Here is a 27597-nt window from a genome sequence, read left to right as displayed (position 1 = left end):
TTATCCACAAGGTATACATATATTCATTTAAAAATAATAATACACATACAAAAGAAGGCTGTATTGAAATAAAGAGGCACATCTATACACCTGTAAACAGAGATGATAACATTGAGATCAAGAAACTGAAAGAGCAGATGAGTTTTGCATCCCAGAAGAATTTTTTAAAGGATTTCACTCAAAAACCTTCAAGTTTCAAGTTTGCATAAGGAGCTAATTTACCTTTAACATATTTATCACATCACTCAATCAAGAAGCCATTGTCCTCTCTTTGTTTGTTTTTTTTGGCAGATTTTTACACAAGTTTTTACCAAGAAGAGAAAAATCTGTCCTTGACAACGGAAACAAGTTGGAGACGATGATGAGAGCAGAAAAGGCTGAATCAATCAAACAGGATACGATGAATTATTGGGGCCACATGATAGAAAAACATAATAGATCAACTCTTTTTTTTCTCGTTTTTTTGTTTTTACAAATTTATTGTCTTGCGACTTTATTTGCGGATCTCCTGATAACCTAATCCTTTATAAAAAACAAATTACAACTTGACCGTCGTCATAGCACGTTTTCTTGAAACTATTTTAACGTGAATTACAAACGTCTTATCACGACTTCTCTTACAGCTACCTAAATAAATACAACTTTATATTAGGACGTAATTCTCTTACGACTATTTTAACGTAAAACGCCAGTTGTCATGTTACGACTGTCTTGTGTTATCGCGACTTCTTTTACATGAACGGAATTTATTCACAAAAATACGACTTTATTGTTGTTATATTACAACATTATCTGATATTCATATAAATATATATTTATTCTCCTACAGCTTTATTCAAGTAAATCAAAACCTTATCATTGCTATTAGGGCTTTGTTAATCCTGCAATTTTTTTCCACATAAGTTACAACTAATATATCACGGCTTAATAATAAAGTACAACTTTATTAAACTTAAAGTGTCTTATGAAGACTTAATACTCCCGCTAACTTTTTTTTTCATGTACAATAGAACTTTATTATCGTTTGCATAACAACTCTGGTTTGTTACGACTTTGTTTATATTCATTCTACAACATTATTCACGCCAATTAAAACTTTTTTCTCCGATGAATTTGATTGCTTACATTATGACTTCAACTTAATTCTCGTATGGTTTTATTTTAGTAACATTAGAAGTTTCCCTAAACATGGGCCCCATACTGCATCGTGACTCTCTGAATGATACATGGAAACCGGCATATTGACTTGGAGTGATTTTGCCTAAACAGGATAAGGCATTTGATTTGAAGTAGTAAATGGTATACAGAGGTCTAGTCTTCTTTATTATCATTCAACATGTTCATTGTAAAACCCTTAATGTAATTCTGTATCAGAAGGTTAACAAAGGCAAAAAAAAACAATCATGACATAATTTAACAAAAGCTGTAATCAGACCTGACATTTACAAACAGCATTCACTTTAAAATATCACCTTATCACTATCAGCTGATTTCTTTATTTGCCACTGAAAAGTCCCACTGCATATTAGAACCATGTTACACTTCAACATGCTGTAACATCCAGGAGGGGCAGTGCTACTTTAGCAGTCAGTAAAAACCTACTGTGCGCATTAAAATATTTTAATATTTTGGGCATAGAATAAAAAGTAATCACTGTGTTGTCGACACAGCAGCAGCAGCAGCAACATTTTCATATTGAATTAACCCATACTGATTCAGATTAGACAATTGCATGTTGTCCAAACTAGTTTTTTTTTTTTTGGTACAGTACAAAGACGTGCATGTTGTGTCTTTGGTTTGGCAAAAATGGCATCGGAATTGATTGTGTTTATTTTCAGAGAAAAAAAAGAACCACGTGAGAAATCTATTCGGGTTGTAATTTAAGATTCGTAATTCCAACTTTAATCTGAGCAGCCCAACTCGTGAACTGTGTCCAGCGCCGTTGCGACCCATCCGCTGCTACTTGTTCGATTTTGTGGTTAAAATTCACAGATTTGTAAGTCTAGAATGTTCTCCCAGAATATATTCAACTCTGAACTCAAACTTTGAACTCAAACTGCTATTTAATTATCAGACCAACCACATAAATCTCTTATTTTACTTTATTCTCAGGTTTTAAGGTCAAAGTCAATATTCTGACTGCAGTGACGACATCCAGAGAGCGATAATGTGCGATGCAACGATGTATATATATAACACTTATATATATATATATATTGCGTGCTGTGAGGACACAATGTTAGAAAAGTAATGGCGCTGTATCATCACTTCTGGGCCTCCATACCTGTGTGGTGGTGACCCTGTCTTCTGACTGGATTTGAATGGTTTTTTTTGGTGGACTCGGGATGTTTTTGAGCTGGGAGTTGTTGTGTTACCCCGAGCCAATGACAGCACACAGATGAGTTAAGAAGGGGATACGAGTCAGCGATTGGATGAGATTCAAACCGGCGAATATGACGGACGTAGAAGTAGCAGCAAAGAGAATGAAAGGCAGATGCCAAATACCGGCAGTTAGCTTGTGCTAGCGTGCGATAGCTTGCAGTGTAAGTACAAGCAGTAAACTTACACACTACATGCTGCAGGACGAGGGGCCAAATATGAGTGTTGTTTACATCTGCAACAAACAATGCTACAGACTCCACCTTTAAACACAGAAATCAAACAGTGACGTTACGAATCAAAATGTAAATCTTGAAATTTCCCTCAGAGTTCCTCCTGTGAACTCTTGAGTTTGACAATGATTTCTTTAAATTAAAACGTTGATCTCCAAGTGTGTTCACAGAAGTCAGCAAGAATGTTTGATTTAAAAACGGAGGCTCTCTTTCCATGTGACTCGTCTTTAATCTGAAGAAAAACAAAGAATTAAAAAAAAAAAGCACAGAAATCTCTCCTGCCTACTTTTTTTTTTTAGTGATGGATATGTCTGATGGTTGAACCCAGCTACTCTGAAGTAAACTGATACTGTTGACCAAGACATCGCGTGAAGCTTCATTCATATTGGCAGTAAACGGTTGTTTTTGGGCACCACTTGATCCGAGTGTAAGGCATGTCATTAACCATTCAACTGTGATAAGGAAACCACAGAGGACAAAGAAATAAATTAAAGGCAAAATAAGACCAGACAGTATATAAAAAAAGAAATGACTGTCTGACATTAAGAGTCATGTCAGATGACACTGGGAACACGGAGAGGAGAGTCAGAGCTCAGAATGCGGTGATCTCTCACAGAGAGTAAAGTGAAAGGCTTTCTCCGTAATGCTGGATGGCTGGAGGCGCTGTGATTTAATGGTCTACAAGTACAGTGATTCAGTTAGTAAATACATTAAAAAAGCCTGTCGGGGTGGTCTGGATCGAGGAGTGTGTGCTCTTTTAAAAGAACAAAGTCTGCTAGCCAGTAACAGGTGGGCTGGGGGAGGGTCTTAAAGGTAAAGCTGTGTCTCGACTCAGGACCGGACGCCTACAGAAGATCGGGTTTTTTGAGCTCTGGAGGGCTCAAACTGGACTTATTGCTTCTCCCAGAATGATGCAGTCCGACCTCAAAGGCAACAAAACGAGAGTGCATTCAGGTGGGAAATGCAAAGTTTAGCAACAGGCCTTTGCTGTTTGAGTTTTAAATGAGCAGAAAATGTTGCTGTGTTTTTTTTTTGGTTGACGTACCAGTTAAGAAACCTGCTGTTGCTCTCATCGGTCGAGTTAATATTTAACATCTTTATACAAAACATCTGGAAATCCTCGAAGTGTATTGACGGCAATCGACCAAACGTTTCATTTATGAATGGATCAGTGTGCAGTGGATTGTGGGATACCGATGGCTGCAAAGATGTCGTCCGTATTCAGGCACAAAGCTCCATTCGTAAAATCTTCTCTCTTCGTTAAGACTCGAGGTTCCAGCTGCTAAATCGTGACCCAGTGTCTAAACGCGACCCTCCCATTGACCACACCTGATTTGCTGACCAATAGTTCATTGTCACTGACCCTTATCAGGTCATTGGTTCCTTTGGCTTGTCAGTCAGCGGCAGTGCAGAGCTGTAGGGCAGCGATGAGTTGTTAGAGGGGAAGTGTCGGAGGGCCAGTGGTAACTTTTTGGCAGGGCTGCACAGGATTGTGAACCGCTGTGGGATCAGAGACAGTGAGTTTATATTTGAACCAACACAATTTGATTGGTTAGAAAAAAACAAAACAAAACAGTGTTGGTGATACCTCTGCCAGAGTCCCCGGGGTGGTGGCCAGGGAGTAGATGGCCCAGATGGGAAGCAGGGAGACGGAGGAGAGGGTGAGGATCCAGCCGAGCGTGCTGGCCCAGACTGGAGCCACCAAACCTTTACCCAGTTTTAAAGGAGACCAATGCACCAGTGAAAACATGAAGGTCGCCTGCCAAGGACACACAACGGACGAGGGCTGGGTCAATTTGCAAACGGGAAATCACAACAAGACGGACGTTTATCAGGTTTATGCAATAGCACCATATTCACTTAGGCTCAACATTGTCAGGATGGACACCTGGATGATTAATGAATAGCTTAATCTGGCACTGAATTAGCTTAGCTTTTAGCACACACTCTGCATTGGTCAACGCGTTTCGGCCTCTTTCTGTCGTGAAGCCTTCTCAAACGTGAAGCAGCAGGAGGGGGTTCGGTGTCTTGCCCAAGGACGCTTCAGACGTGGCTGCAGGAGGCTGGAGATCGAACCCTCGACCTCCAGGTTGAGAGACGACTGACCGTACCACAGAGCCACAGCTTCCCCGTGGTAAATGTTGAACTTTCCCTTTAAAGCTTGTGTTGCTAAACTCTAAACTTGGAATATTTCGACACATGGAGACATCTTATATGTCCTGGGATCGAGGCTTTAATTCGTGAGTTATCCCAGGAATGAGTTTATGTGTATACTATTTCATAACAAGCAGGCCAGTGGGGACGAGATACTCACAGTGCACACAGCTGGGGTCAAGTATTTCCAGCACAGTCTGAAGACGGGGAGCGGGTTGTAGCCCGTCATGTCCCGGATGTTGTCACTGAAGCGCTCGGCTCCTACGGGACAAAACCAGAACGAGTTTGTCAAAACATTGTTGAGCTTCGGTTTGGTTTATGACTGCTTCGGCTTTTTGGCTGACATCACTTTGATTCTTCTTCTTTGAGGAAGATGTTAAAAAACGTCTTGGATAAAACGATGGTTTAACTGAACATTGTATTGTCTCTATTATTTATCACTAGTTGTAGGTGTGTAGGAGTGGTTGTGTACATTCTTGGACCATTGGATCCAATGCTATTTTCAGTGGGTCCTGACTGAGTGCCTGAGAAAAAAATACTTAAAAAGTGCTTTTTAAATGTTTTTAATGCTTTTAAACGTTTTCTTGTTCTGTGTTGTTGTTTTTTTAAATTGCATTACTGGAGGGGGAAACTGCCAAAGAGGAGGAGACATAACCAGCAGCAGCAGCCAGAGTGCTCCAGTCCTGAAAAAAAAAACCTGTCAAGCCTCTCAGTCATTAAAAGGGACATGAGCGGTGCACTGGAGTCCTGACCGCTGTTACCCAGTTCACTTACTAAAAAAAAAAAAAAAAAAAAAAAAAAAACTCTCTCCTCAAGCTTTCTGCCCACGCCCACCTACCGCTGAGAGAGCCATAAAAACAAGCTTTGGTGGTATTCACACACATTCATATTAGACTTCTTTTTTACTGCGGAGACTGACTTATATCTATCCTAAGTACAGCAAAATGTGTCCAGAGTTTAAACTCAATTGTTCTGGATTCTCTAAAATAAAAAATAAAAAAGCTGAGCGATGCAATATTGCACTAATAATGTTACCTGTATTACAAACTGTAAAACCCGATATCAAAGAACATACAACTCCACTGTTAGCGAAACCCTTAGAGACAAGCCATGCAGTCTCATTCACAGACCAAGCGACATCTGTGTAAGAAGGCAAAGTCTGTTTCCTTAAATGCGCTCCAAACTGCGCTGCGGCACAAACAGTGTCATTGTGCGCGGGTGCTGATTGCGTATAGATAAATCATCATGCAGTCTTTTACAAAAGCCACGTGAAAAAAAAAAGGTGCCGTCTGCCGAGGGAGTTGGCGGTAACTGCGCCGCAGTATTTATTGTCACAATCAAACTTTCCAGTAACATGACAACAAATCCTCCTCTGCATGACCTTAGAGTAACCCTGATTAAGCTGTGAATGATTTATTAAAAGTCTAAAAAAACCTCACAAGTGTCTTGTTAGCAAGCCTGTGTTTATGGTCAATTAGCAGAGTGAGCTAGCACCCATTACCTGGTGCAGGTACTCACATTCCAGCCATGTCGTTCTTTAACTATGTTTTCTTAATGCTCTGAGGCCCCAGGTCTGGCAGGGATCGGTGGCTCCCTGGGGCCGCCAGACAGAGACTGAGAGGCGATTGCGCCCAGGGGCTGATTTAGGGCCCCAAAGGAGACAGACAGGGGCCTGGCTACGAGCCAGTCTTCTTACAACAGTTGGTAGCCGCAGCCATCTTAATATACTGTCTACTGCCTCTCACTGGAATGCAGAAGGAGGGGAGGAAGTGGACCAGTCGACTGTGTGTGTTTATCAGATTTGAGGAACTAAAGTGGAGGGTTAAAAAAAAGCGGTAACTACTGATTTTAAATAAATTCAGACATGGAATAAAGGCAGGATATTTTCTACATATAAAATAAGTTTTAGATTAAAGGATCGATGTGATTGAAAGTTTTGTTTAAAAAAAAAGAAAAGATAAAGATCAAAGTGGTGGTGGCTGTAGAAAAGAGGAGGCCCATAGGGAGATAGGAAGAAAGAGAAGGAGAGGTAAGGAAAGGAGAAGGGAGGAAGAGAAAAGAAGAAGGAAGAGGAAAAAAAATTAAGGAGATGAGAAGTATGAAGAGAAAGAGAGAAGAAAACAAAATAAATAGGAAGGTTGGAAAGAGAGATGAGGAGGAAAGAGAAAAAGACAACAGTCGAGGAAAGACAAAAAGGAGAAAGGGGAGGAAAATTAAAAGAAAAGACGAGAGGATAAAAACTTGAAGGATAAAAGGAAATAAGGAGAGAGGGAAACAAGATAAGGAAAGGAAAAGAACCGAGGGGAGGGCAGAGAAAGGCGAAAGCGAAGACTGACAAAAAAGAGGAGGAATGGAGAGACGAGGAAAGGAGGGAGGAGGTGAGCTGAGATGCGTACCGTAGACCCAGCCGATGGCGAGGGACTGAAAGATGGAGAGAAGCAGCAGGCTGGCTCCACTGCAGGAGAAGTGGTCGTAGATCTGGAACACATACAAACCTCCCTGCAAGTATGAGAAATGTTAATTTGGCAGATCATAAACCGAGCGGGCAAACATCCCTATCAACATTTGAGCATCCTATTTTGTGACGTACCGGCGTGACCATGACCAGCCCGACCAGGAAGCAGACGATGCAGACGAACAGCAGCAGCAACTCTCTGCGGTGTCCTCGCCGGATCAGGTGAGGGTAAAGGTCCGCAACTGACGTCATCAGGGCCTCCAGACTCACAAACTGGAGGGAGGGGGGGGGAAGACGCCTGGCTCAGTTTTTTTTTTTTTTCACAACACATCATCGCCATTAAAAGTCAAGAAGAATCAATGTCAGGTTGCGTGCGTTGTTTTCAACCTGTGTGTCCAGCCCTAACATGATGATCATGAGGAAGAAGCACACGGCCCACAGCTGAGGGAAAGGCATCATGGCTACGGCTCTCGGGTAGACGATGAAGGCGAGGCCGGGACCTGAGAGGATATGCAGAACAGGACTATGTAAACAGTGGAGCAATATGCAAAATGATTCTTCTGATCATGCACAGATACTATTCATCATCACTCCTGCTCGGGATTTTGCTGCTTCCACCCCTCCCTTTTTCCTGTCTCACCTGACTCGGCCACGGTGGCTATGTCCACACCCTGCTCCTCAGCCATGAAGCCCAGCACTGAGAAGATGGCGAAACCTGCCAGGAAACTGGTGCTGCTGTTCAGGAGGCACAGGAGGAACGAGTCCCTGGAGGAATAAAGATAGGTGAGCATTACAAAACTTCCAGGCAACACTTTGTGGAATAGGAAGGAGAAGTGTCACACAGAAACCACAAAAAGTGTTTATGGAAACAGGCACACAACAGAATCCAGTGAGGTTTTAAAGGGGACACATTAAACCCCTTTTTTCACCTTTTCAAACAGTCCCCCTGCGCTCTAAATATAAAAACATGTGCTGTGGTCAAAATATAACATGAATCAAGCAGCAGAGGAGGTTTGTGACCCTGTAGAAACCAGCTCTCAGAACGCTCCGTTTTTGGTGTGCGTCTCTTTAAATACAATAAGCCCCGCCCCCTGAGTTTTCCCAGTAGACATCACTCCTCTGTGGAGAGAATAAAAATGGCGGACCTGCACAAAAGTTTTACTCTAGGCTGGAGGTGGAGTCCATTGGAGGAGATACCAGGGGAGGAGAGGGAGTTTTCTTAACAGAATCCAACTTGTGATGTCACAAACACAAACAGCACTCTCTCTCTGTGTGGTAAAACCGCAAATATTATTTGTAAATTTCTCCGCTGGCGAGATGAATAAAGGATTATCTTATTTTATAAAAGGACTGGATAGATTTATTTCCAATGTTGTGGGTCCATAGACACTCAGGTTACCCAAATAAAATGTTCAACAACACTGTAAAAGTGGATTTTTCATAATATGTCCTCTTTAATGTTGGTTTTTGGTATTGAAAAGCTCTGGTCTGTAGCTGTCAGATGTGTTTGTTCACCACCTTATTTGCCTCTATGAAGGTTTATTCTCTGATGGGCCCACTGCCCAACAGAAATGTAGTTTTTCTTATGTAAATTATGTAATCTGAATTACTTCAAGAGCTGGTCTGGCTCTTTCAGTGTGTGTATGTGGGAAACATGGCAGCGAGGGCTTTCTTTAAAGGTGTGGCTGTATCAGTGTATTTTCTCTGTCCATTCCAGCCATTCCTTGTGGAAGTTGTCTGACCAGAGGGAGTCTACGTCCTAACTTTTCAGTGAGTAGTAGGTTTCTGCTCTCAAGTGGAGTGGACGGAGGCGCTGTGTGGCTACAAGCAACTGTTGTGTGTTTCATGCATCACAAAGTGTCTCACTTATAGCAGTCATTGTTGTATTTGTTGTAACTGCCCAGCGCTGTGAGACTTCCCAAACAGATTCCGTACGAGAAAAAAATCTGGGTACCTGCATCCATCCATACCTGTGGAAAAACACAGACAGAGAGAGAGAGAGGACAGAGAGAAGGGGCGAGACAACAGGAGCACATCATTATTGTTTCACTTTGACTAAACTTGTTCAACAGCTTCATGTTTTTTTTCCCCCCCGGACTTATTTGTGTAGCGTAAACAAATATCGGAACATAAAAAATATCTAATGTTTGAAAAAAGCATGACATGCTGCTACAGCTAACATGTGGACGTAAGAGAAGACATGTTTCCGCAGACTTTGAATTTGTGCACATAGATGATCATCACACTAAAGAGCATGTAAAACCAGAAAAAGAAGAATATTGGAATTAATGTGAAAAGGCGTGCATCATAATTATTTAGTATTACGGCAGTCGACAAATATTTCCTTTTCCTGCACGAACTCTTGAAACCAACATCTCGAAATATCATTAAAAAATAAAGCGAGGCAAAAATGACTCGTTTTTACTGAAGGTTTCCATCTGTTGTCATCAGGAAGCTTCAGACGTGGTTTATTCTGGCCAAAGAAGAGATAAAGCTAAGATTTTTTTTTTTTTTTGTGTGTGCGCCGTTGCTGTAGTTTCTCGCGAGCAGAGCCCGATGTGTTGTGACTTTTTTGTGCCCCCACGTCACTGTGGAACAAAAAAGTTATTATCAGGTGAAAAACCTGCCTGCTGCTCGACTACTCAACTCACCTGGCAGGTTTGAGCCCTCTACCTGTGAGCTGACTGGAAGAACTTGTGTAAGTCTAAATGCATCCGACCTGTGTGTATATGTGTGTTTCTACCTGTGGGTCTGCCAGGCGGGTGTGGTCGGGTTTCAGGTAGTAGATGATGCCCTGCATTGCTCCGGGCAGCGTGGCACCGCGCACCAAGAGCACAAACAGCATTAAGTATGGGAAGGTGGCTGTTAGGTACACCACCTAGAATGTACACAGGACGACAGGAGGGGGGGGAGGGGGATGTGGTCAGGGTGGCAGCAGGGACAGAGAACGTCTGTGATGTCCTCACAACACAACTTAGGCGCTGCTAAAAGAGGGGAAACCCTGGAAAATCTTTCGAGCTGTTGACGGATGGTGGAAGCGACAAAGCAAACGAGAGAAAATGTAAGCGGTGACATTTTTCCAAATAAAAAAAAACAAGAAGGCAGACGGTCCTACATTTCCCTCCTCTCTGGGTTCTGCTGCTGACGGTAATCTGACGTGGCTCAGCTTCAATCAAAGGATTTTTTTGTTGACTAATGGTACACACTTTATCATTATTCAGTTAAAAGAAGAAACATGGCGTTTTTTGTTTTTTTTTAAGATTTATTTTTGGCGTTTTTATGCCTTTATTATAGAGGGAGGACAGTGGATAGAGTCGGAAAGGGAGAGAGAGTGGGGAGAGACATGCGGGAAATGGGCCACAGGCCGGACGCGAACCCGGGCCGGACGCGAACCCGGGCCGCCCGCGCGCGAGGACTGAGCCTCAATACGTGGGATCGCGCGCACTGCCGCTGCGCCACCGGCGACCCCGAAACATGGCGTTCTTAACCGTCAACTGTACCAACTGTCCACCATTATGACCTCATTGAAAAAGTGGCGCCGCCAGCCTCGTCATCGTCGCTTCGTCCCGGCACAAACGCTCAGCTCACGAAGAGAAATGTGGAGATGATGCATTCCTCGTTTCCTGACGTTGATAACGCGCATTTCCCCAAACGCATTTGCTTAGACAACAAACCGCGAGGCGGCTCGTCATTTCTGCCGAAGTGGTCGACCTCCTGCGGGGCGACTTCACTGCTCACCTTCCCGGTGGACTTGACTCCCTTCCAGACGCAGAAGTAACAGACGAGCCAGACGACCGCCAGACACAAAGCCAGCTTCCAGCTGACCGGACCCAGCCCGTCCAAGTTGTCGGAGAGCTGGAGCACATGCCGCCTGGATCACACACACGGCCGTTAAATCATGACAGGGACGCCCAAACTCTATTACTGTGAACCCTTGAATGATGCACTCACTCCCAGAACTCCATGACAGGGGAGCTGGCGTTCTCAGGCAGGCTGCTCACATTGGCCGTCTTGTTGAGTTGGTCAAACAGGAAACACGACTCTGCAGGAGAACACACACACACACACACACACACACACACACACAAATCTTGTCTTATGATTGCAAACTCTTCAGGAGGCGACAGATTCCGTTTCTACGTTCAGCTTGAAGCCCCACAGAGAAGAGTCAACGTTTGCATCGTCTCCGTCCGTACGCACCCGTGTTCCACGTGTTGTTGCAGTGCGACCACGGCAGCTCCGCTTGGAAGCTGTAGCTCAGGTAGAAGAGAGCCCAGGCCAGGATGACGATGTAGTACACACAGCCGTGAAGGATCATCACCTGGCTGGCGTAGCCCAGACCTGTGGGGGGGCAGAAGATGACACAGGTGGTGGTGACTTCCGATAGATAGCACCCTGATGCACGGTCACAGTCGAAGCCTCGTCACACACTTCTTCTATTATCCTCCAGTTTGAAATCAAAGAATCCTTTTACTGAGGCGCTCAATTTGCCGCCCACATCGAGTTTGTCTTCGTTAAGAATGAATGACGCTCTCGTGAGTGGGTTTACAAAGCAGACAGAGTCGCTGGTTGTGGTCTCCCGCTAATGAAATTCAGGCCTTCATCTAATGACAGTAAATTAAATGAGTCGACGAGTGAGGAATTCATGCAGAAGCGTTGCCGTGTGTGTGTGTGTGTGTGTGTGTGTGTGTGTGTGTGTGTGTGTGTGTGTGTGTGTGTGTGTGTGTGGACATGTTTGCAGCAGGCGTGTGTCCTCGAGCTCAAACACATGGCCGTCACATTAGTGGCTGTCAACACAGCACTGGTGCATGCGTGTGCGTCTGCAGGCCATATGGAGCCAGCAAGCACTTAAACACAACCAACATTTTTGTCATTTAGCATTGCAGGAAGGAAAAGAAAGCGATGCCTTCTTTGCGAGAGCTTTGAATTGAACAGTAATCAGTTTCACAGGACTTTTCAAAGCCGTCTTCGTCCTCATGCTTAAAAATTTTAAAAAAAATGAAAGAACTTTTGTCAGAGTCTCATACGCTTTCAGGACATGGCTGAAAGGTTGCATGAGTTGTGTTACGTGCATTGAAGGCTTTAAAAAATAAATAAATAAATAAAAAATTCCCAGAAGGATCATTCCGGAAACAGCGTATCGGCTCCAGGGCTGTTTCTTTTACAACGTCGTTAAGTCAAAGTTTTGTTCCTAGAAACAATTGCACTCACTGTTCCGTACACATGAAAAGGTCACTTTATTTTTTTTAAACACAAAAAGGCGTTTCTTGAAAAGTTGGAGATCGTGCGATACAATCAAAGTCTCCAAAACAACTGACTTTTTTTTTTTTAAGGATTCTTTTTTTGTTTGCCTTTATTGGAGAGACAGGACAGTGGACAGAGATAGAGGGAATGGGGATTAAGGTGCGGGAAAGGACACACAGGCTGGATTCGAACCCGGGCCGCCAGTGGTGAACACTATCGCCTCCATATATGGAGATGAGTGCACGAACCACAGCGCCACCGACAAATGCTTTTTAGCGCCTTTAGAAAAATCCAGGGGAAAAAAAAAAAAAAGGAGTTGAAGGAGACTGAGCGCTCCAGAAAATGTGCAAAAAATATTTTCAGATTTCACCCTGGAGTTCTTCCGTGTGTAAAAAGAGCATATTTCTACAAAAGATCTTAAAATCTTAAAGATTTCCTGATAAACAGACGTCTTTTATGCCACCTGTCCATCCTGCAACATTAGTAAACGTTCTCATCGAACCTTAGTTACAGCTGTTTACCATAAACAGCCACTTTGGCCAAACACACCAACAATTGATTGATGACTAGCAGTCATAAACTAACAGTACATGATCCCTCCAAGAACACTGCACAGATAAAGAAATAAACTTGATGTTCCAAGAAAGACAAACAGTTCAAGTCATGGACAGTGTCTAGTCTAAACAACTTTACGGTCCTGATTAAAAAAAAAAAAAAAGTCTACCTTAAGCCAAGTACTATTCCAGTATGATAAGATGTTAACTTGAAGGGGAAGGTTTAAGCTGTTCTCCTTATTGCGGGCCCAGTTTGCAAATCAGGCCTTTTCTGACCCATTGAAAGCAGTAAAATCATGTCCACCCAATTCATCCGTTCACTGTACCAATCCTCCAGAGTGGGTTGTCGAGGCTTTGGGCTCGTCCAAGCTAGTGGGGTCGACCTTGGACAGATTTGTAAGAGAAATTTGGAGTCACCAATGAACCTGAATTAACTCTTAAGTTGCATTACTCACACACACAAAAAAACCCAACAACTATATGCAACCTCCACAAGAATGGTCCGAACCAACAAGGAAGGTTTGGGGCGGGGCGTCAGTGCTAACCAGAGCATTGTATTGCATTGTAATTTTTTACTTGTGAAAGCCAGATTCCGTTCGAACTCCAGATGTCTCATGTGTTAAGCCTTAATATCGTTAGTGTTTTATATCTCTTAATGAGATCAAATTGATCACAGCCTGTTCTGTGACGCTGTGTTTGGATTGCAGGCGACCATGAAACCAAGACGAACGACTTGAATCGTGTGTTTTATTGGCTCGCAGGCAGCACGTCACCTCGAGTTGTTTTGATACAAAAGACTAAGACTGAATAAGTTCTGCACACACATGCAGCTGGCACAGCACGCCAATTTTACCAATCGCAGACAGATTGTTCAAACGGGTTTGTATTGATGTGGACGTTGGAATGCTTTGAACATTAGTGGTCAGTGCAGGGAAAGATTAGACGGGGAAAATTCAAGGAAAAGGAGACAGAGAATGAGAAGAGATGGTGGAGGGGAAACAATAAAGTGAGCGTCGCTGACAGGTGTTGGCGAGTATCAAGTCATGCTACCATAGCCAATTATTCTTGTGCAGCTGTCAATGTGTGTTAGAGCTTAATTCATTTGCTTTGCGAAACATATGATGTTACCTGTATCCAAATTTAATAGCTTTTTAAGTTCTTCAAAGGTCACATATTATCCTTCTTTTGAACCAGTTTAAGTTAGTCTTAGAGCTCCTCAAAACGTGTGTGAAGTGTGTTGTTGTAAATCCACTCTGATCCTGTATGTGATCATGTCTATAAACCCCTCTATTTCAGCCCTGCTCAGAACAGGCTGTTTCTGTGTCTGTAGCTTTAAATATGTAAATGAGCTGTGTCTGACCACGCCCCCTCTCTGGAAGGGCTCGGGTGTACTCGCTGCTTTCTGGCTCCATGTCCTATTGTTTACGGTGAGAAGGCAGACTCAGAGGGCAGAACAAACACCTAGCTGTGGGAGTGTCACCCACCTGGGGGAGGGGCTACTGCCCTTTGTGATGTCATGAAGGGAAAATCTCCAAAGAGCCTGTTGAGCACACATTTTCTAAAAAGTGTAGCAGGCAAAAGACAGAAAGGATGGACTTTTGTCATATTTGGGGGGGGTTTTGTAGACAGACTAGAGACATGTTATAGTTATAAATGCATGGTAAAGAGTATTTTTGCATAATTTGTGACCCTAAAATAACCTTTAGTCTCCTGCTTACAAGAGAGACTATATTTAGGCTAAAATCACAAAAAAATCACACCCCATTTGTTGACAAAGCATGATGCAATACTTCTGTTAGGTCAACAGGACATCCTGTTTAATTCCCTTGAAGGTATTTCGAAAATAAGTTTAGAAATATATTTATTTCTGCTTTTGTTTTCCTGTGGCTCAAATGATTTAGCACAAGAATTTAACGGCAACAAAACAAGGGGAAAAAAGGTGTTTCCATCTTGAGATAGTGTGTGAGTATTCATATGGCCTCAAGTGAACATCAAATTAAAGACATCCTTTAACATTCCTGTCAATTATAGTCCACTAAATCAAACCCCAGTACTGAAGTGCAGCTGTTTATGAAGCCTTAGTGCTGCAGAAGCTAACAAAGCGTCATCATGTGATAAAAGAATGACCCTCCATGCCTGCTTCAGGGAGGAGTCTGATCACAGTCGATGCATTGAAGGACTTGTGGAATTTGCAGTACATCCTCTCTAAGATCGTGTCATGATCATGTTGCATAACTGCCATTTCGGTGAGTCTTGCACACGGTTAATGGCGATAGCTTACAAACCTTGTCGTTCTGCAACTGACAAAAAGTACACAGACAAAAAGCATGGACGTAGGAAAAGTGTGAAAAAGTCTATTGATCACGCGAGACAAAAATCTGAATGTAAATCCCTTGTCAAACACTGCAGCTTGTAATAGCACTGGTGATAGAATTAGTATGCGGCGCACCTCCAAATAACGGGCAGATAGTCCTCCAGGCGCTGACTCCTCCCAGGCTCGTGTACTGTCCCAGAGAGGTCTCCAGGAGGAAGAGGGGGATGCCACACATCACCAGGAACAACAGGTAGGGTACAAAGAACACACCTGGACACACAAGTGGGTGGAGACCATTACCTGACTGCTTTCAAGCACAGCACAACCTGTATACGCTTTAAACACAGAAATACAACAACTATAAGAACCCCAGAGTTAAACATGAACTAAACAGAATATATATATTTTTTTAAAACCCTTGGAAATCATTGTAAAGAGCACATGTTTTTTTTTCATTTCTTCATGTTCAGGAGGTGTGAAAATAGCAAACATCTGAAAAATGTCATCTTTAGTTCTTGAAAAGAAACAAAATAGAAAATAAAAGGGAGGATGTCGAGGAAGACCATCTCTAATACTTTTTTTTTTCTTTTTTTCTTTCTTTCAGCTCAAACTCCCTCTCCCCTCGTGCCTCACCCCCTCCATTCTTGTAGCACAGGTAAGGAAACCTCCAGACGTTTCCCAGCCCGATGATCTGCCCCGCCACGGCCAGCAGAAACTCCGCCTTGCTGGCCCACTGGCCCCTCGCCTGCAGCCCGTCTTTGGTGTCTTCTTTCCCATTGGGTAGGCCCTTGTGTTGGAGCAGCGGGTTTTCCTGCTCTGGAGGGAGTTTGTCGGCCATTGCTGCTTCTGGCAGAGACACAAAAACACCCCTGAAGAAAGAAGAAGAGAAACGACAGAGCATAAACAAATATGTACAAGCTCTCGAAAAAAACAGAGACAAATAGTAGCGAAGGAAGCAGCACAAAGTGAGACTGACTCACATCTTTGCAGCCGGTCGCAAATAAGAATTTGAGTGTACTTTTCTGACAGTTGGTTTGGTAACCGTACTTATCTGTTGTGTGTGTGTGTCTCTCAAGGACGGAAACTCGAGGGTGTGTGTCCGTTATCTGCGCTCACAGCACGCTCAAGGACTAAATGTGTCGATTCACGGCTTGTGTATTGGTCCGGGGACTATCTCTCTCTCTCTCAAAGTACTGATTCACTATTGTGCACGTCCCTGTTGGCCATGATGCAGATGTTTTTAACAGCGTGTTGAGTCAAATGAAGATGATTTCAGGAAGATATGCTTTATTTCCAGATTCATTTGACATGTGCCGAAATATCAGTGTTTAAAGATGCTTCCGTCCTTTCTTATATCGTTATTGGAGTGAAAGGACGGAGGGTAGAGTCCACCGAGCCACAAGCGCCCTACAAAGGGTTCTGAATCAAGGATTCTTAAACTTTATGAAACCATGGACCCTTTTTAGGCGATACATTTTTCCAAGGACCCCCTCATTATTGTTACATTGACAAGCATACAATGTACTACAATGTATTAATGTATTATGAAGTACTTTGCAATGGTAGAATTAGGCTGGATTTAAACTTTCCAAGTAATTCATTTTAGAAACTTTAAGAAAAAATGTGTTCTTTTATTTTGAGTTAAAGTGGACGGGAGTATTCGACAAAATAGCTGATTTGATTGGTGCAAGAGGTCCCATTTTGTAGATGTGCTTTTTCAATAATAGAGCACACTTTTACAATATTTTGTGAGTTATTCCACGTAAACAAAAAGCTGTGGTTCGAGCACCCCTGAGGGTCCTGGGACCCCACTTTAAAAAGCACTTCAACACGTTGCCTTAAATTGGCTGTAACGTATCCTTGGAGAAAAACACGTCCCAATAAATGTACATCCTCTGGAACTGCTTTTGGTTTTTGTCACAGACAGAGAGCGAGAGCAATCATTTTACGTTGCATGATAAAGGAGTTGCTGATCTGCCACTACCTTGATTGTGCAGTTTTATATTGTCTTACAAGATTGACCATTTAAAACACTTGACCAAACGTCACAATAAAAACAACCTAGTCACGGCAGATCAGCAACTCCCATGTCTGTTTCTGGTTAAAGATCCCTTTGTCACTGCAAGGGTTTTTACAGTGATGCTGAGAAGATACCAAGAATAAATATCAGAGCCTGCCTGTCAAGAAAAACAAGCAATTTTAGAGGACATATGTAAAGAACCATGAATTAAAATTTTTCTCTCTTTTTGTTTTTAGAAGATTAGAATCTAACTTATATGAAATATTTTTATTCTGCATTATCAAAGGTCTATTTTATCTTATCCAGACTTGCCCTTTTCGTCGAGTTGAATCCAATATAACAATTAAATTCCCGAAAGTCATCGCTCAATCAATCAACACACTTGTCACAACACAACAATTCCCGAGTCTGTTTCTTAATAAACAAAGCATCTCCACCTTAACACAAAGCTTTTTCATCTGCTCAGTGATGCTGCCTGTGAGATACAAACAATAAGGGTCTGAGTTAGAATACTTCATAGGCTACATTTTCTTTTTAAAGCCAACAACTTTTGATGGGGAAGCTAAACTCATTTAGGATGCACAATATGGATGGTCTTTAAAATGCCCACCGTATTTTAAATATGTCATATGGACTACTTTGGGTATTAAGGTCGTACAATACTGTCATCCATGTGGTATCATGGGGGTTTTGTTTATGGTGTATTCAGACCCATACAGGCAAGTTGAGACGTGTCTTTACCTTGTAAGTGGATACCAGACGCAGGTGTCGCAGCATTAGCTTTAGGTCGTAGACAAAATGCCTTTTGATTTCTGAACAACTTTTTTTGCTTTGTGACCACGCACGTGACCCGACCTGAATGAACTATCCCTTTACCTCAACATTGTCCCCTGCTGTGCCATGTGTCCACGATATGCTGTCATAACGAGCACAACAAAGCCCCTACCTCTCCCTATGACTTTAAATACAAAGACATTAAAGTCAAGTGAGGAGCGGCATTACAATGTAGCACATTATAAGCTCGGTTATGTCTGCTATGAAGGATACATATGTAACACCTTCAGCTAACAGGAGGAAGCTCATCAGTCCGGGCGGGGTTTAAGCCTCGCGATGCTCTTTAAGTTAAACCAAACGCTAAGACAATGCACCTGTGCGTTAAGCTTCGCCAGCTGTGTCGTATGAAAAGGATATATGGCAGAGAAGTCCACATTTCGCTTCCTACCTCTGCGTTTCCTGTTAGATCTGTGCACCACGACCACCCCCCCGTCCGTGTGGTCAAATGGTTTGATCCGGCCGGGGCAGTTCTGTGTGGAGCTGCAGCTCGCCGGTGCAGCGCCGCGATCCAAATTTGTGGATGGCAGCACACTATGTTCAGTCCCAGCCTGGAGTTTTACCTAACGGTGACTGTTTCCTAACAGGTTACAAAACGACCCTCAATGTTAGTGAAAAAGCGATGAAATAAAACAAAAGATGAAACTGTCCACGATGTTTGTTTAGCGCTCCCTAAAAAAATGACAAAACCACGTTAAAAACAACGTGCATCATTTTTTTTTTTTTTTAAAGCATCCTGCTGCTACCACGGGCTTACTATTATGACGTAATCACCTCAAGGACACACCTCCCTAAACCGTCACAGCAATGCTCTTTAACATGAAAAGACGGCATACTTTATTTAAAAATATTAAGTCCCAGGTTAAATAATACAATAAATATGAATAAGTTTCCCCAGTTTAAATCCAGCAGCTCATCTGTTATATTAACTTATCTGTCAATTATTTTTCAGTAGGCTAAACTGAGTGTTTACATTAAAATAACTCTATTTTTTTCCCCTGTAAAATGACTCAAATGTCCTCACTCATCCTGCACTCTGGAGTTTGCTAATTTTTGTATAGAAAAGCCTTGTTGAAGCTAGCAATCAACTTTTGGTGCATTCATGTGGTGTCGGACACGTTGGAAAAATGGGTTTCCGACTGCTCAAGTCAGAAACAACGACTCGGAAACTCGGAAAAGAATTACAGACTTACAGACTTGACATCAGAATCGTCTTCACATGGGGGCAAACATTTTTTTTTTAATGTTGACATTTTAGCAATTCACTTTCAACTTTTTGTTCAATTATAACTTTTAACAGTTACATTTCACTGATCTTCTTTATAGCATCAACCCTGTTTTGTGCTCCGACTTTCCCGAATTGAAATCAGGTGAACACACTGATGTTTGAAGATTGACTTCCTAAGTTGGAAACTGGGACCATCCAAAAGATCACATGAGTGCAGTAATAGTTTGTTATTTTATATTTTATGTTAAACTGCAATATTGTTCACTGTGTGTTTTCTATGCAGTGCAAAGTCTAAGTGATTTACTGTATACAGTATTTGAGTGAATCAATTATTCCAGACTTCCCAAAGAGGCGAACATTAACCATTTCTATTCAACTAAATGGAAAAGTTTATCTGCACACTTCAAAGTCCAACAAGTTGGTCACAGGCATTATTTCTATTTGATCTTTTAATCTTTGCAGTCTAAAGTACTAAGCTATGAAATCCTGTTTTTTTAAATTATTATTATAGAGAATTAAAAACATTAAGTGGTTTTGTAACTGTTGCATTAGTGAGGCAAAATTGTTCAACATAATACTTAAGTGTAATTTTTTTTTTTTTTCATCAAGATTGTTAAAGTCTGAAATAAACTCCGGCCTTTAAAACCTTGCACTCTGCGTCTTAACCATTTAGGCAACCTTAAGCAGCTCTCAGCACATTTTAATGGACTGTGTCATTCAGCTGGGCATTTATAGCCACTGTAAAAAGTCCTGGCTCCAGCTGACACTCTGCAGCTTGGACTTAAAAAAATTTCATTAGGCATATAGGTAGCATAGGTTATTTTAGTAGATATATAAATCACGTGCAAAAAGTGGAACTCATTGCACTCTAACTTGTAGATATGTGCTCACGTGCATACCTGTGTTTCAGTGAGAAGGATTTTCACACACAGATGTTTTCTTAAAATTCATTTGTGTACTGAAATCCCTTAACTTCCAAGAACTAAACCAAGCTTAGAGTCCAGTAAAGCAATGGCTTCCAATTATTGAACCACTCCTGGCTTCAACTTTCCACAGGAGAAGTTATAAGGATTACAACAATGAGAATACTGAGAGTTTAAAGGCACATTATTATGACCAGAACAAGACAAACTGTGCAGCAGGATGAAACAATGCATAGTACATGGAAGGTAACAGTCTCGTCTCACCTTCTGTATCCACTTGATGGGTTTAAAAAAAATCCTGCATGTCGACTGCAACTACATCAAAAGATTTTACACTAACCGTCCAATCGATTTTCATCACTAACCTGCTGCAACAATTAATCAGAGAGAGCAACTACAACTTTGCAAATCTAAAATGATGATTAGTCTATATGCTGATGACGCACCGTTTTACCTACAAGTGTCCCAAAGAAGCCCTGCCTCTATAATCAAGAGTCAAAATGTTCGATACTTAGCTACCATTTAATGCCATGTGATTTAAAACCAACCACTATGCCTTTCATTCTTTGTGTACGGACTGAGCATGGTAAAGTTTCCATTCGCTGCCCCCTCTGCGAGGACCGGCAGACCTGATTTCGCTGGAAGCCTTTGGCTCGATCTTTTTGTTTGTGAACTGTTTGTCATGGCGTGTGCTGCCCTCTTTGGCCAGGTCCCCCTTGTAAAACAGAACTGAGGGTGCACTCATACGAGGCAAAGTTGTCCTGAACCGTCCTTAAGCACGATATGGAAAAGCGCACTGAGAAGAAATGAATCGTTAAAAAACTCCTGCACACTATAAGTTGCACTTAGCAGCATCTGAAACTGCTGTGGGATCTTGCAAAGAGATGCAGGAAATGCTCCCTCAACCTTTCAAAGAACTACTGCAACAATCTTCAGTCATGGTTGTCAAATGCTTTCCTCTTTTTAAACTTTAAGTTTGGAGTCTGTACTTGCTCACCAGTCTGTTCTGTGATTAATTGAGCCATTAGGTGGAGAAACAAATAGAAAACCTATTACTTCACCTGATTAATTTAACCCTGGAGTAATCGCTTATTAAAAGCACTTCAGTCTTTAGTTGTTTCTTGGCAGGTCTGATATGATCTGCTGACAGATTTTATGAGGTCATGACAGATTTACTGGAAAAGGTTTCCTCTCCCTGGAGACGGTTTGAGACACTTTGTTCAGTACATTCGGATGTTGTGTCTCCTGATTATTCTACAGTTCAGGTCCTTCGTAATTACAACAACGCCTGCTGCCAAACATAGATCTGCTGGAGCAAACTATACACAACATACCAGTTAAATCAAACAGAACAAGAGCTGTACATACCTAATGTAATATTCTGACTCGCACGAAGGCATGTCGTCCAATGTGATTGTTTTTGTTCCTTCAGTTCATTCAAGGACAATCAACTGCTTTTTACTGCAGCTTTTTTTATGGATTGGTTGATAAGATTTTATGACAAGAAATCACTCCAATGGTTTTTTATTTCCACCTGATGGAACACTTTGACCTACAACCCGAGTGTTACCTGGTGCAAACAACACCAGGTATCAATATGAAATTATACTGTACCTGAGCAAAAAACCCACAACAGGATGTTTTAATTACCACATATACTATCTATACTAAGTTGTCTAAATGTAAAGGCTGTAAAACCTCCAGTCTGACATTCATCAAACTAAAGAAAGGATCCTTAAATTACACCTTTTCTTTTGTTGTACAGCTGCAATAAGGTGCCTATATGAATGTCACATTTTCTTAGTCGGCCTCATTAGGAGGCACAATTCCTCGTACAAAAATTTGAAGTCAAGGGTCAAGAGTCAGGAAGTGGTAAAACGTCTTGCAATCATATACAATGCACAAATTCCTCATCCACACATGTGCCTGCATATCCTCTCACCGAATGCAGTCCCAGCTGAGCTTCCCAGGGGCCAAATAAAATCCCAGCGTTAAGGGTCCTTCAATACAGTCTTCTTTGTTGTGTCCTGACAAACCTGCAGCCCAGTAAATGTGGTGCCACGGTGTGTAACTCAGGCGTACACAATTCCTGCATGCTTTATGGGCTCTTTTATTGGTGTCTGGCAGCCAGGACAAAGGCAGTGGGTCATTGATATACAGTGGTACGCATTGTGAAACCCTCCCAGACTGCCTCTATCCTCTTGTATAACTGAGAGGGTTTCAAAACTTTTAATAGGTGGCAACAATGCTGCAGGTTAAGGGGGGGGGGGAAGTTAATTCAAGTTTGATTAGGACATGTACACAGAGTCCTTTCTGCAAACACAAAGTGAGTGTTTACACTTTATTACTTTACAAACCACGTGCTTACATGCATCATTCTGCACAGCACTGCCAACAAACACTAAAACACAACATGAAACCATATGAAAATGCTATCTAAAGTTTGAATATAAAAGCCGTGACTACATCTGCAGGTTTCAGGATTGGTTAAGGGGATAACCCAATATCTGACAAGCAGAAGGTGTCAGGTTTGCCATGGTGTCCAACGGTGCTATCTTTTGACTCTGAAATTGATACCCATCACCTTCCTGCACATTTACTCCAAGCTAACATTGGTGCTAACCATATCTTAGGTGACAGGGTTACACAAACACAACTCCATAGTATCACTGCGGAATTACAGGAACTTGGCAAACACACAAAGACAAGAGATGTTTCAATTAATTGTGTTCATTGACGAGGACACCTAAGCCCAATAAGGCTATCACTAGATGTTGCACAAAGGATGAAAGCAGCACAGGTTTGTAGTAAGCTACTTAAAGATACTATAACAAATAGTATGTTTGCCACTCTGAATCCCTCCACCTACTGTTTTCCAGAAGTTAATGAAATACCTAAAGCTTTGGGGAAATCTGCTTATTGGCAATTTCACACCAATACAAAGTCTGTGTTTTAACAAAAGACCTATTTAGGAAGTGCTTAGCTTAGTTTAGCAAAAATAAAACCCTGAAGCAAGGTGGTAAGCGATAGCTTGGCTCGCTCCGAAGTTCAAAACATATCTTCAAACACGCCTGACACCTAACAAAAAACATGTTGTATTGTTTTAAACTGTTGAGACTTATATATAGACAGTACTGGGGAGTGTACACCTGATCTCCTATAGACCAACAACTGTTTACCTACCTAACAAGCTAAGGTTGCATGATAAACCTAAAAACTGATTTGATGTCAGAGATTGTTCCTGTGATGAAGCTTTTTCCAGTCAGTTTGATTCTTTCTGGGAAAAAAATCCCTGTAACTTTCCCTCATGAAAGAATGTGGTTCATGCACAGGCCCAATAATTAAGGTGTAGGAGTTTGCCTTATAGGGATGTAAAGATTAATTGTGAGGCAGTTAAAAATCGATTCAAAGTTTCCACGGTTCACATCGATACTTTCAAAAATGAATCGCAGTGACAGCGTCCGAAATCAACACCAGCCATGCACCAAATGCGGGTAGATTTTCCGTTTGGTGAGTTCATTTCAGAGGGATGTTTGACACAGAGCGGGTGAATGTTTAAACATAAAGTCATCAAAACTATGCTATAAGCGCGTTTCAATGTAGCTGCAGCTACCTGCCCCTCTCTCTGCTGCTCGCTGAGTCTGACATACCAACGGGGGACATTTTATCTATATATTATATATATATTTGTTACTTGCTAAGTGATGTTTTGTTGGTTTGTTACCTGCCAAAGGGACTGCAGATGTAATTTTTTTTATTGCACAATGTCCCTCACAAATAAAGTTGAAATGGAAACAGACACTTCAGCGCTAACGCACACACATACACAAACACACGAGCGCGGCGCGCCCCTTTTAACTTTTAGTCCATCAGCACACAGCTGATCCGTGATCCATACGACCGAGTCGGGAACACGTGATCTGGTTAAAACGGTCGGCTTTTCTCCGTGTCTGCAGCTAACGTAGCGATAGCAGCGTCCTCTCACGGTCTCTGTCATAGACATGTCTATGGTCTCTGTAGTCTCGGTCTGTGAGTGCGCTGAATGCACGCGCTGCAGGAGCAGACAGAGACGTCTAATAATAAACAGGCTGATTATATTAAATGTCTAATGTTGTCAAAGCGAAATCAAGAGAGAACTTGTTTAGTGGAATAATAATTTATTATTCTCTGATGGATTTTAGTTTTTAGTCTGTAATGTTAATGCAGGGGGGATCAGAGAACAGGGGGCTCTGGGAACTACCTATTTAATAAATAAATGCAAGCAAATATATATTTTGAATTTCTCAATTTCCTGATCTGATAAAATTATTGAATCTTAAATCTGTAATAGATTCAACAGAACATAATGCTTTCTCAATTAAATGTACAGTAACAATTGTGTCGGCTACACAAAACACTATCTGTTATTTCAGCCATTAAAACGTGTTTGGCCTGTATGTTTTATCTACCTACCACCTTGACCAGTGAATCAAAAAGTTAATTTGGGACCCTGTCAGTAATATGGTGATTGTCAGCACATTAGATATTAGATATATTATATTAGATATTAGCTGACTATATGTCAGCATATATTAGTAAGGCGTAACGCCTGCAAAGACTTACAAGCAGGTTTGTAGCCCCGCCCACACAAACGAGTTTAAGAGCCAAAGAGATTACAAGGTGCATCGGTGTTTTCATTCAAAATGAAACGCATCTTTTGTCTCACTTTGTAAATAAACAAAATCATTAAAAAAAAAGGTATTGTTAACCCAGTGTCGTGAGTCGTATTGTGATTGAGTGAATCGTTACATCCCATAGCTCCTTCTCCCTTACTTCCAGTATTTTAGTCAAAGCATGTACCCAACTTGTACTCACCTGAGATTGTCGAACCTTTGATCGCATTCTTTCAAAGAAATGAACAGCGCTTCTGGTAAAAGGTTGAAGAATTCCTTTGGCTGCTTTGTTTTCAGCTTATTCGGGGTTGGGTGCGGTTGTTCAGTTAGTAAATTTAGCTCGGAGTTTACCTTTGGGTCTTCTCCCAGTTGGAGGTCCCAATAAAACCTCTAAATAGTTGTCCAGGAGGCCTCGTGATGAGATGCCCAGACCTATTCAGCTGGTTCCTTTTAATGCCAAGGGGCGTCTGCTCTACTCCAAGCACCATCCCGTAAGATTCGCACTCTGATGAATGACGCACATCCATGACCCCTGAACTCTGCAGTTGCAATATTTAGGACAACTTCCCCTGAATTGTCTCCAAAGGCCAAATATATCCCAGAGGTGCAACCAGAAAAAAAAAAAAAAAAACACTTTGCAAATCTACATGAATCCGGCGAACGGTGTTGCATCATCTTGCCAAGAAAGACGAAACCGAACCAGCTCCTTGAGCAAAACCTGAGAGGACAATTCGCTAAGCGCTGGGTGGCTGACCAGTCGCAAAGAACCACATCGACTCTCTGTCCTATTGGCCCAACACATAGGTAAAGGCGGGTGCATAGTTGTGCTGATCCCTGGCATCCCAGATTAACTAATTTACTAAAGCCAATCAGAAACAAACAAAGCTTAACAAAGGATTAAATCACTTGAATTAAGTGATATAATAATCACGAGGGAAGCTTGTAGGAGGTCATACGTCTTGAAACAGTCAAACTACCTGACAGAAGACTTGATCAAAAGCCTTTTTACAGCCTGACTGTTTGACAACACTAGCCAATCTTCCTAATTAGAGTCTACCTACTATCAGACCAGAAAAATAATTCAATATTGAGGATTATTCTGGTCAATTAGACAAAACACAATAATCTTCTGCCTGAACCCTCAGGTCAAAAACCCCGGTTGAACTAAAGTGACTAAAGAGAAGTCGAAGATGTGGTCAGACTTCTAACTCTACTTTGTACGCTACCTCTCATGTCCTCAATAGGTACACATTCCTGTGGCTTTACCTCTTTCCTCTTTAACATGGGTGAAAGTATGCCCTGTAAGAGAGGAGTAATTTAAACATTAACCTCTGGCCTTAAGTCCACACTGTACACGGCTCCCCTGAGGCCCTTGAGGCCAGATTTTTGGTGCAGATAATCTTTCCTTCAGATTTTGGAAATCTTTTCGGTGCAATTCCCTACAAGAGTCTTTTAACTGCTGTGGATTGTCCAGGGATGTGTAAGTGCGTCTCGAGGCTTCACTTGAAATGTAAGATAACGTAAGCAAAACTAAGAGTATGCTCATGTCTAATTTGGGGGGTTTTTACATTTTTTCCTTCTCCCTGTTGATTTCTAACCAGCATCGATTCTATGTTGTAACAGTCACCTGGAATCTTGAATTTCCCTCGGGATCAATAAAGTATCTATCTATCAATCTATCTGGAATATCCACATCCCTGCACCAATTTGCACTAATTAAAAGTGTCCAAATCATTTTTAAAGAGACCGATATACTATAATTCAAATCTAAATATGTTGCAAAGAAGGACCATCAGGTGATTGTAGCCTTATCCCATTATAAATGCAATAAGTAAAGTTGTTGTAAAAAAAATCTGTTAAGAGTAATGCGAGCTGCTCCAGTCCAAGTCCTGAATGCCAAGCGAAATTCCTAGCATGCATACAGATTTGATTGGTCACCTTTTTCCCATTTTCTGCTATCCAAGAAAGCAGATAACCGTTATACCCAAAGGCTGAACAATTATCTTTAGTTATTCAAACACTATATACCACAATTCCCAACCCATTACTCATGCAAAGTCATCAATAACACAGAGCCCCATTTTAAAATACACTAGCATTAACATAAAGACGTTCAAAAATCCATCTTCTTTCTGCACGCTGGACTTGGCGCTCTCAATCCCCTTTATGGATACAGATTTACAGTAGGTGATTTCATTTGCAGCACATTTAAGAAACCAACTGCCAGGAAATACAGCACATACAGTGAACACTTGTCCTACTTTTCCCAGACCAAAGGTTAATGCCAATGCCGTTTAAGAACCCTATACTCTAAGTGCCAGTATTGGTTGCATTTTGCAGATATTGCGTCTTTGGTACAGCTAATCTTTTAACAGTTTAAATTGAGCCCTGTCATGCTTTGGGGAAATTAAGTAATAAAGACAGAGTAAGAGTAATCAGACATGAAGGTTACAAAAGATATTTGTTAAATGGTTATAAATTAAAAAACATTTAAACATACACGCACTCTGATGTACTAAAGTGTTTTGAAAATGGGATTCCCAAGAAAGACTTAGTAGCTACTTAGGGATTTCTTGTACCGGACTTACCTTTTTTCTGTGGAAATGGGTT

General features: G+C 41.7%; 1 protein-coding gene across 4 annotated transcripts; it reads right to left on the bottom strand.

Annotated features, from left to right (window-relative positions):
- LOC306818529 (sodium- and chloride-dependent GABA transporter 2-like) lies at window positions 1-27597 on the bottom strand. Of its 4 annotated transcripts, XR_013778275.1 has the most exons (16): window positions 16314-16457; window positions 15967-16202; window positions 15469-15603; window positions 11422-11562; window positions 11173-11263; window positions 10960-11092; window positions 9965-10099; window positions 9088-9191; window positions 7862-7986; window positions 7609-7721; window positions 7357-7494; window positions 7163-7265; window positions 4927-5027; window positions 4201-4371; window positions 656-4112; window positions 1-516 (listed from the first exon to the last, which is right to left on the bottom strand). XR_013778275.1 is itself a non-coding variant. In XM_079336156.1 (15 exons), the coding sequence occupies exons 2-15, from the start codon at window positions 16169-16171 to the stop codon at window positions 3981-3983; spliced, it is 1827 nt and encodes a 608-aa protein (XP_079192282.1). In that variant the 5' UTR covers window positions 16172-16202; window positions 27576-27597; the 3' UTR covers window positions 1308-3980. The 4 variants fall into 4 exon arrangements, 3 of the variants coding, with proteins under 3 accessions (XP_079192282.1, XP_079192280.1, XP_079192281.1); XM_079336156.1 differs by lacking the exons at window positions 1-516; window positions 16314-16457 and adding an exon at window positions 27576-27597 and having other exon boundaries at window positions 1308-4112; XM_079336154.1 differs by lacking the exons at window positions 1-516; window positions 16314-16457 and adding an exon at window positions 18576-18928 and having other exon boundaries at window positions 1308-4112.

The sequence above is a fragment of the Symphodus melops genome (genome assembly GCF_947650265.1).
Source record: "Symphodus melops genome assembly, chromosome: 23".
Classification (NCBI taxonomy): Eukaryota; Metazoa; Chordata; class Actinopteri; order Labriformes; family Labridae; genus Symphodus; species Symphodus melops.
This window is presented reverse-complemented; position numbering and strand designations above follow the sequence as displayed.